Source organism: Mus musculus, chromosome 13, assembly GCF_000001635.26.
Source record: "Mus musculus strain C57BL/6J chromosome 13, GRCm38.p6 C57BL/6J".
Lineage (NCBI taxonomy): Eukaryota > Metazoa > Chordata > Mammalia > Rodentia > Muridae > Mus > Mus musculus.
Window position 1 is genome coordinate 29,847,042 of NC_000079.6, and position 9,218 is coordinate 29,856,259.

General features: G+C 41.2%; 1 protein-coding gene across 5 annotated transcripts in view; it reads right to left on the bottom strand.

Moving 5' to 3' along the window:
• Positions 1-8,642, bottom strand: part of Cdkal1 (CDK5 regulatory subunit associated protein 1-like 1) — a 663,938-nt gene extending 655,296 nt beyond the window's left edge. For 3 of the 5 annotated variants that reach the window (NR_131896.1, NM_144536.3, NM_001308486.1), the window contains exons 1-3: positions 8,522-8,632; positions 7,857-7,900; positions 2,898-3,067 (exon numbers count right to left, since the gene is read on the bottom strand). Coding sequence is in view for 3 of the 5 variants with exons in the window: in NM_144536.3 (NP_653119.1) it covers positions 2,898-3,067 (170 nt within the window). In the remaining 2 variants the exon portion in view is untranslated. Of the gene's footprint in view, positions 1-2,897; positions 3,068-7,856; positions 7,901-8,521 lie in introns of all 5 variants that reach the window. The other 2 variants (XM_017315589.2, XM_011244342.3) reach the window with 1 other exon arrangement.
• Between the last annotated feature and the right edge of the window lie 576 nt (positions 8,643-9,218).

A 9,218-nucleotide genomic window follows, 5' to 3' on the forward strand; every position in this document is an offset into this window, starting at 1 on the left:
GGCTGTTGATAAGATTGCTCTCCATACGCTTATGGTAAGGCCCTACTGCTAAAGACAACACCTACACATCTCACTGAACATGGAGAAGTGCAGTTGTTGCCTACCAAGAGCCTTCACCACTACTGACTAAATGGTCACAGTACTGAAATGTACTCTGCAGACTACTAGAGGAGAGGGTAAATACTAACCCAGCTGCAAACTCTTCAGACTACAATGGTGACCTCCATACCAGATGCACTAGTGCAGTGCTTCGGAGCTTCTCAACCCACCAGTCATGACCCCTTCGGAGGCTGCATATCCCCCATGTCAGATATTTACATTACAATTCATAGCTATAACAGAATTACAGTTATGAAGTAGCAATGCAGTAATTCTATAGTTGAGGGTCACCACAACATAAGGAACTGTATTAAAGGGTCACATTATTAGGAAGACAGAGAATCACTGCACTAGTGCAACAGTAGCATAAGGCTTGTGAGACATGCCAGCTAATATCTGATTGGATTTATGGCCCACTCCATGAGACAGAACACATCCCCAACAATGTTGGGCCAGACTGGATAGGCCAGACACTAGGGTAAAACCAAACAAATGTAGCAATAAATTGACACTATAGTCATAGGTCAATGCCTTTCTGTTTTCTCTTATTACATTTTATTTTATTCTGTTTGTTTTCTGAGAGAGACAGAAAAGGGGTGGATCTGGATGGGAGGGGAGATGGATAGGAGCTGGGAGGAGTAGAGGAAGGAGAGATCATAATCAGAAAATTATGTTGAACAAAATCTATCTTCAATAGAAGGTGAAAATGATGTTAGAAGTAAATAAATAACGTCCTTTTGGATCCATGAGAAGGCTTAGCAGGTCACGGAGCCTGCCCCCACGCCTGATGACCTGAGTCCAACCCCGAGATCCACGTTAGAGAACCGACTCCTAAGCTGACTTCTGACCCTCACTCACGTGCTTCAGCACGCGCTCATGCCTGCTCATACATCCTAAGTAAATAAGATGTCATTTTTGAAAAACATTTTAAATACAAATTTTAATTTTAAAAATGTCCTTTCAAGCCAGGTGGCACACAACTGTAATCCCAGCACTTAGGAAAGAGAAGCAGGAAGTTCAGGGTCATCTGTGGACCAAGCTACAAGAGATCTTGCCTCAGAAAAAGGTCTTCTCTGGATTGTAGTTTTAATCCCTACTCACCATACCACCAATGACTGATGCAGCTTTTAGAAAGATACACACAAACGGTCACACCGAAAATGGCAGCTGTAGCACCCAAAACAAGAAGGGCTGAGGAGACGGTGATGCCATAAAGTACTACCCTATAAGTATGAGGATATGACCTGGGGGTACTGGACACCCAGCACCCAGAAAAAAAGTCAGGTGGAGCAGCAGGCATATGCAACCCCAGTGCCTGTCAGGGAGAAGACAGAAGAATCCCTAGAACAAACAGGCAGCCACCCTAGCAGAATCAACAGCTCCAGCTTCAGTGACAGTCCCTGTCCCTGTCCCTGTCCCAAGAAATAAGGTGGAAAGCAATCAAGGAAGATACCTAATCTGACCTGTAGTGTACACACACACACACACACACACACACACACACACACACACACACACACACAGGTACCTGTTCACTCTCATGAACATTTACAGAGTATACAACACAGAAAACATATTAAGAATAAAAACAGCCAGGCAGTGGTGGCGCACGCCTTTAATCCCAGCACTTGGGAGGCAGAGGCAGGCGGATTTCTGAGTTCGAGGCCAGCCTGGTCTACAAAGTGAGTTCCAGGACAGCCAGGGCTACACAGAGAAACCCTGTCTCAGAAAATAAATAAATAAAAATAAATAAATAAATAAAAACAAAGGCTGATGAACTGTCCATTCACAAACTCTTAAATACTAGTTGCAATCTTTATCCACTTAAAATTTACAGATTAAAAATAACCAAACTTGAAAACTCCATAATTCATGTAACTCCAGTCACAGGTTTCTAGAGAATTTATCTCGGAAGGACAAAAAGACTCTCCTCTTAGACTGTCCTAACAACTTAAAAGTAAACAGAAATGACAATAAAGACATGCTTGAAATAAATGTGACAAACTCCACTAATTAAAACACCTTCTACCAGGGCGGGAGGAGGGTATAGGGGACTTTGGGGATAGCATTTGAAATGTAAATGAAGAAAATATCTAATAAAATAAATAAATAAAAATAAAAAACCACCTTCTCCATGCAGAGCCCTGAAAAGCTCAATCATCTAAACAAAGCCAACATGAGAGCTGCCCACCATTTACTAGGTGAACAGTCACAGGCTATGGACAGCTAGGCAATCACCTCTGCAGTGTCCTACTACACTCTTACTGTCTAGAATCCCACCACAAAAGGGCAGACAGGACAATGGTCTTTGTGCCCAGTGCCTTGTGTGTGATCCCTAAGCACTCACTAATATGCTAACAATAATCACACGTCCAAAACACCCACTGCCACAGAGGATTCAAAGCTTTAATCTGCAATTACAACAGATTTATACCAACTATAGTCAAATCAAAACAACTCCTAGTGTCCTATCACCTTCCTTCAAAGAACATTTAAACTGGTATTTTGTTTTGTTTTTAATTAATTCTTGGAAAATTCTCTTCAATGTAATTTGATCATATCCGTTCCCCTAATTCCCCATGCCCTTGGTATGAAGAATTAGAAATTTCTGAGTTTTTAACCTATTACTGGCCAGATTTGAAGCAATTCCTTTTTTTTTTTTTTTTTTTTTTTTAAGCTCTATGTTTCCTACTAGAAATACAAAGATCCTATACCTGGAGTTACTGCACATACAGTGTAGGCCAGCAGTGCCAGCCTCTTCTGGGACGGAAGTGAATGTAATTCTGAGGAATGCTTACCTGTCACTTGGTGGCCTGGGCTCTTCTTGCAAATATTTTTGGGTATTCCGCCTTCGTACTTTAGGAAACACATGCTTTCTTGAGAACTGTCTGTCCTGTGGCTTTGAATCTTCCTGTGATATGATATCTTCTATGTCATCCAGCAGTACATCACAAGACGCAGAAGGCATCTTTTGTAGGACAGAAAAAAGTTACAAATAGCAGAGGTTTATAAAAATCCACTTAGCATGGTATTGGTCAACAATTCTTACCAACCTTGAATCTTCTTAACTCTGTGAAACCTAAGTCCACAGAAAACATAGATAAACCAAAGAAACAACCATGCAAGTCCTGCATATATAGAACACCCATGACTGAACTGAAAATGTCATAACTAATACTATGGAGAGAAAGTAGGGCAGGGTCTTTTCAAGAGAAAGGAAACAGAAAGCCAGCAATTCCCATCAGCCACTGCTGCTGAGGCCAGTGACCACCAAGGCCTCCAGTACTGTGAGAAGGAATTGGTATACCTGACTTTAAGAGTGATTGGTGGGGCTGGGCGGTGGTGGCGCACACCTTTAATCCCAGCACTCCGGAGGCAGAGGCAGGCGGATTTCTGAGTTCGAGGCCAGCCTGGTCTACAAAGTGAGCTCCAGGATAGCCAAGGCTATACAGAGAAACCCTGTCTCGAAAAACAAAACAAAAAAACAAAAAAACAAACAAACAAAAAAAAGAGTGATTGGTGGGGCTCAAGAGATGGCTCAGCAGATAAGAGAACTTGCTGATTTTATAGAAGTCCATCGTTCAGTTCCAGTACCCACACAGAGGCTCAATACCATCATAAGTCCAGTTCAAGGGATCTGGCACCTTCTGACCTCCTTGGGCACCAGGCACATTTTTGGTGCACATAAATACATACAGGCAAAAACGCTCATATACATATAATATGGTGAGTCATGCATGCACACACACACACACACACACACACACACACACACATAGGACAGCTATGCCAATCAAAACTAGTATTGGTAAACAACTACAAAGTATTACTCTAATATCAAAACCAAATAAAGGCACACACATTAAAAAAAAAAAAAAAGAAAGAAAGAAAAAGAAAACTACCAGCTAATACCCCTGGTAAACACTAATGTTATAATCATGAATAAAATGTTTACAAACCAAACACAGGTAGGTCTATATCAAAAACATTAAATTAACTGTATCCCAGAGATGTAGAGATAGTTCAGCATATATTAAGCCAATAAATGACATAAATGAACTTAAAGATGAAAAAAACCTCATGATCATCTCAATAGATGCCTTTGACAAAATCCAACATGCCATAATGATAAAAGTCTTAGAGAAGGGGATAGAGAGATGGTTTAGCAGATAAGAAAGCCTGTGGCTCTAGCAGAGGACCTGGGTTCTGTTCCCAGCACCCACATGGTGACTCAATACCATCTATGATTCCAGTTCCAGAGAATCTGATACCCTTTTCTGAACCTCAAAGGTACCAGGCATGTATGTGGTGCACATATGTACATGCATGCAAAATATTCATATATATAAAATAAAATAACCTCAAAGAAAGAAGTAATGAATTGGGGTTGAAGCTGGCAGTAAAGAAAGAGTCTAGGCCCATGCATACTATGGCATCTATTACCTATTAACTTTCCTCATTAGGTTATCTGAACCAGTGTGAAGACTATAAATCAGCAGTTCTCAACCTGTAGGTCATGACCCCTTTGGGGGGGTGCAAATAACTTCACGGGGGTCACCTAAGACCATCAAAAACCACAGTTATTTACATTACAATTCATAACAATAGCAAATTTACAGTTTATGAAGTAGCACTAAAAGTAATTTTAAGGTTATGGGTCACCACACCATGAGGAACTGTATTAAAGGGTTGCAGCATTAGGAAGGTTGCGACCCACTGCTATATAGTCATGTGTCTTCAAGCCTGTCTGATAAGCTCCCTTTTTGTTCTTCTATAGGATTCCCATCTTTCTGCTCACATCATCCAAATAACAGAGTGGCTTCCTACCAGGCCTATTTTTGTGCCTGGAATTTGCAATGTTTGCTTTAAATCTTTAACAGCGTGTGCATCATAATTCAAACCTCTATTTAAATCTCAGCCACTTATATATCTATCATCAGTAAAAGAAAAAAAAAAGTGAGCCAAGCACCCATCCTAAAAACTGTTATGGTAATGAGCACATCCCAGTCAGTCGCTCCTTCCTTCCTTTTCCTAGACAGTGATTTGCTCAGAGTCAGTCACAACAAGACGATCCAGCCAGAAAAGACCTTTACAACAACTGACAGTAAAGACAGCTTCTCTTTCCACTCCAGTGCATGAAGTTGGGGTAATAGGCCAACTTGGTGAAATCTGTGACAGGCCAAAGAAGCCACCTACCTAAGGAATGAAGCCTAGCAAGAGATGCAGACATAATGACTGCATTGAGCACCTGAGGTGCAACCGTACTCGGCTCACTCACCGGAGCCACTACCCTCCCTCTGGAGTCTAACATCTTTTGGATTGGGCATTCGCCTCCTAGAAACAAGGGTTTACCAGCTCAGCCATTAAGATTGGCCTTTCCCACATAGGTTCCATTTACATGCAATATCTGTCAGTGAAAAAAAAAAAATAACAGTTTGAACACATTCAGGAAATTCTTCCTCTTTCAGATCTAAATGCACAGGCTTGGAGTGTGAAGAAGTGCAGGAAAGAAACTGAACATCCGCTGACCTTAGGAGTTTTCTAAAAATTATTTTCTTACCAAAGAAAGGAGGTGGGACTGACAAAAGGGCCCAACACAGATGGAGGCCATCCCACACAGAGAGATCACTTCTTTCTTTACTGCCTTATGCTTGTCTTCCAATCTGTTACTGTGTGAACTGACCACTGTCTTAGAGTAAGCTTACTACTGCCTAGCTCAAGCATGAGGTCCCAACAAGGTTCTTTTCACCCTGCATTGTCATGAGCTGCCAGCTATTCAGGTGTCTCCACTCCGTTTGAGATGCATAGTCTCCTATAGTCCTTAGGCAGAGATATTCATTCTGGAAGTGATTGGAGTTATTGGAGCCAGGACTCTTTTACATCATTCATAGCCACCAGCAAGGCTATTCTTAGAATTGGTGATTTTGGCTAATAATTTAGAAAGCTACAGTCCAACCAGGCAAAGAAGGTCTGAATGGCATTAGGTGGCTCATCACACTGCACCAATAGTCAGGAGGCAGGGAGGAGTGCTCGTGCTCAGCGGGCTCCCTCCATTTACACACTTTCTAACTCAGTCTTAAAGCACAGCCTGCATCCAGGCCACAAATTCCTTCATCAGCTAAACCTCTCTAGAAATCTCCTCACAGATACAAATATCAGGTTCAACAGACCCTCCAATAACTTTGATATCTACTATTCTAGAGTTATTATTTCATAAAGACTGACTTAGAGGGCATGCCAAATAGACGTTACTGAATCAAGTGACTGTAGTGTGTATAAAAACAATGTAAAACAGAACAGTCTTCTCAACAAATGACACGAAAACAACTGGATAGCCACACGCAAGGAAACGCAGCTGGGGCCCCATCTCGCATCATACTCAAAAGTAAACTCACAGGGGCTACAGACCTAAGCTTACGGACCTACTACTAGAAGAGTCTTACAGCTATCACAAGTATCAAGTTTCCCAATTAGACACTGGCTTCTTAGTTAAGGACAACAAGAGCACAAAAGGAAAAACAGGTTAGACTTCATCAAAATTAGTGTTTCAGCCAGATGCAGTGGCTTGTGCTTGCAATGCCAGCACGTGGGAATTTAAGGCAGGAGGACCAGGACTCAAAGGCTGGTCTCAGATACAAATCAAATTTGAAGCTAACCTGGGCTATGTGAAAACTGTTCTCAAAAAAGAGAAAAAAACAAAACAAAACAATTCTCATGCTTCAAAGACAATATGAAGACCATGAGAGAGCATGCAGTGGGAGGAAACAGTAGTAACTCATAGAATACAATAAGGGCCTCTCATCAGAGTAAATAAAGAACCCAAAAATACAAACAACCCCAAATTAAAATACGGGAAAGGGATCCCAACAGACATACTTCCAAACAAGATATATAAGTATCTGATAAGCACAGAGAGCTGTCAGTAAAGTCAGCCATGAGGGAAAGGCCATTCAAACCCACAAAGATATACCGTTTCACACTCCCGAAGACAATGAGAATTACAAAGACAAGTAGCCATGTTTAACAGCAGTGAATCACATCGCACAGAAAGGAAACAAGAATCTGGCCTGGCATGGTGGTGCACACACTCAATCCCAGCACTTGCAAGTTTGGTCTATATAGTGAGTTCCAGGCTAACAAGGGATAAACATTAAGACAACATCTCAACAAATTTAAAAAATAAAAATAAATTTTAAAAAAAAGAGAGAGAGAGAGGGAGAGAGAAACAAGACAACCCAGCTAGAAGAGGTACAGAAACAAGCCTTCAGGAATGCCATATTTGGGCTGCAGAAATGGCTCAGAGTTAAGAGCACTGATTGCTCTTCCAGAGGACCAGGGTTCAATTCCCAGCAACCACATGGCAGCTCTTACCTGTCTGTAATTCCAGGATCTGATAACCTCACAAAGACATACATGCAGGCAAAATCCCAGTGCACATAAAATTATAAATACATATTTTAAAAAAAGAAAGAAAGTCATATTTAACAGCCAGGTAGAGAAGTAGGATATAACAGGGACTAAGCAACAGCCAAACAAGAAAACAGATGTGCCACAAATGGGAAAGAGAGCATGTCTCGCTTCTTAATGAAAATGAAAAACTAAGGAAGAGATACAAAAATGTCTCTCCGATGAAGTTATAGGGAAATCTAGTTTTCACAAAATGATACTGGCTAATTACTAAAAACTTAAGACATCTTTCTTCATATTCTAATGCAGAACTAATTACTCAAATATTAGAAACTAAAATAAACCAATACCTTGATTTTCTGAAATTGGTCTCAAGTCCTCTTGAAAGATGAATCTGAAAAATTAAAATTAATTAGAAAATGCGAGTACCCTATAAGTTCATAAAACCAGTGTATGACCTCTTTACAACTTCCTTAAAAAAAAAAAAAAAAAAAAAAAAAGGATGCATCTAGCCACTTTTTAAACTGCTACCCTGCACTGTAACACCTGAGCACAATGAAAATCACCAAGTAAGAAACAAGTGATCCCTTATGACACAGGAAAGTTTTCTAAGCAAGGGAGCAAAGAAAAGAGGGGAAGGGGGCGCAAAAACACAAGCGACCTCTGCCCCTATGCCCAACTTCAGTGCAAAACACTCATCTCCTGAAGCCCTGATCGCGTAGCACAAGTACATTCACGGGTAAAGCGAGAGGGGAAATGAGGCTAGAGCAGAATGGAAGTCCCTGACGTCGCCAGCCAGCAGTGTCTGCCGCCACGCCGGCCTCTCTCCAGGCAGCGCTCCAGAGTCCGACTCTCCACGCCAGCCGCCAAGTCTTTTCCAAACTGCGAGAACAAGCGGGCGATCGGCCCAAAGGAGAAAACCTGCGGAAACGAAGCTCCGCCCAAAATGCAGCTCGGCCCACGGTCGCTGAGCACTGATCCATTTGCCCCAGTATACACAGATCCAGAACTTCACCTGTCCGAACTGAGAGGAAAAAAACCACAAGCCCCTGCCAGGAAACTGCACAGACTTCAGATGGAGAGCGCCATGACACTTGTGTCCCGCCGGGCTGATTTGCGCATGCTCCGCGACGGTAGACCGGAGAGGTCAAAACAGATCGTTGTTTCAAGTTTGCGTTTGTTTTTATCTATAATTATTACCACATTCTTCTACAAACAAAGGTGAAAATACACTCCTACCTCATTATGTTAGCTTATCAACTAACTTCTGCTAAGTTATAACCTTATAACTTGTCCTGCACAGTTAAGAGATTAACATAAACATCTTGCCATTTATTATTACTACTCATTATTCACAAAAAGGGACTGGAGACTTTAAATACTTACCAGAATAATTACCTCCGGAGTAAATCATTTTCATTACATTCATTACATTTTATCAGTTCCCTCCTCTATCTATCTATCTATCTATCTATCTATCTATCTATCATCTCTATCTCTTTTGAGACAGCATCTCTCTATAAAACCTTAATTGCACAGTCACTCATTATATGGAATGAACTGGCCTCGAACTCACAGATCGACCTGCCTTTACCTCCAGATCTCTAGGATTAAAAGCATGCTCCACCATGCCCAACTAATTTCCTTCTCTTCTATAGAGAAGAATAACTAAAATAATAGTTGTTCTATCGAATAACAGAAGTCAATTAACA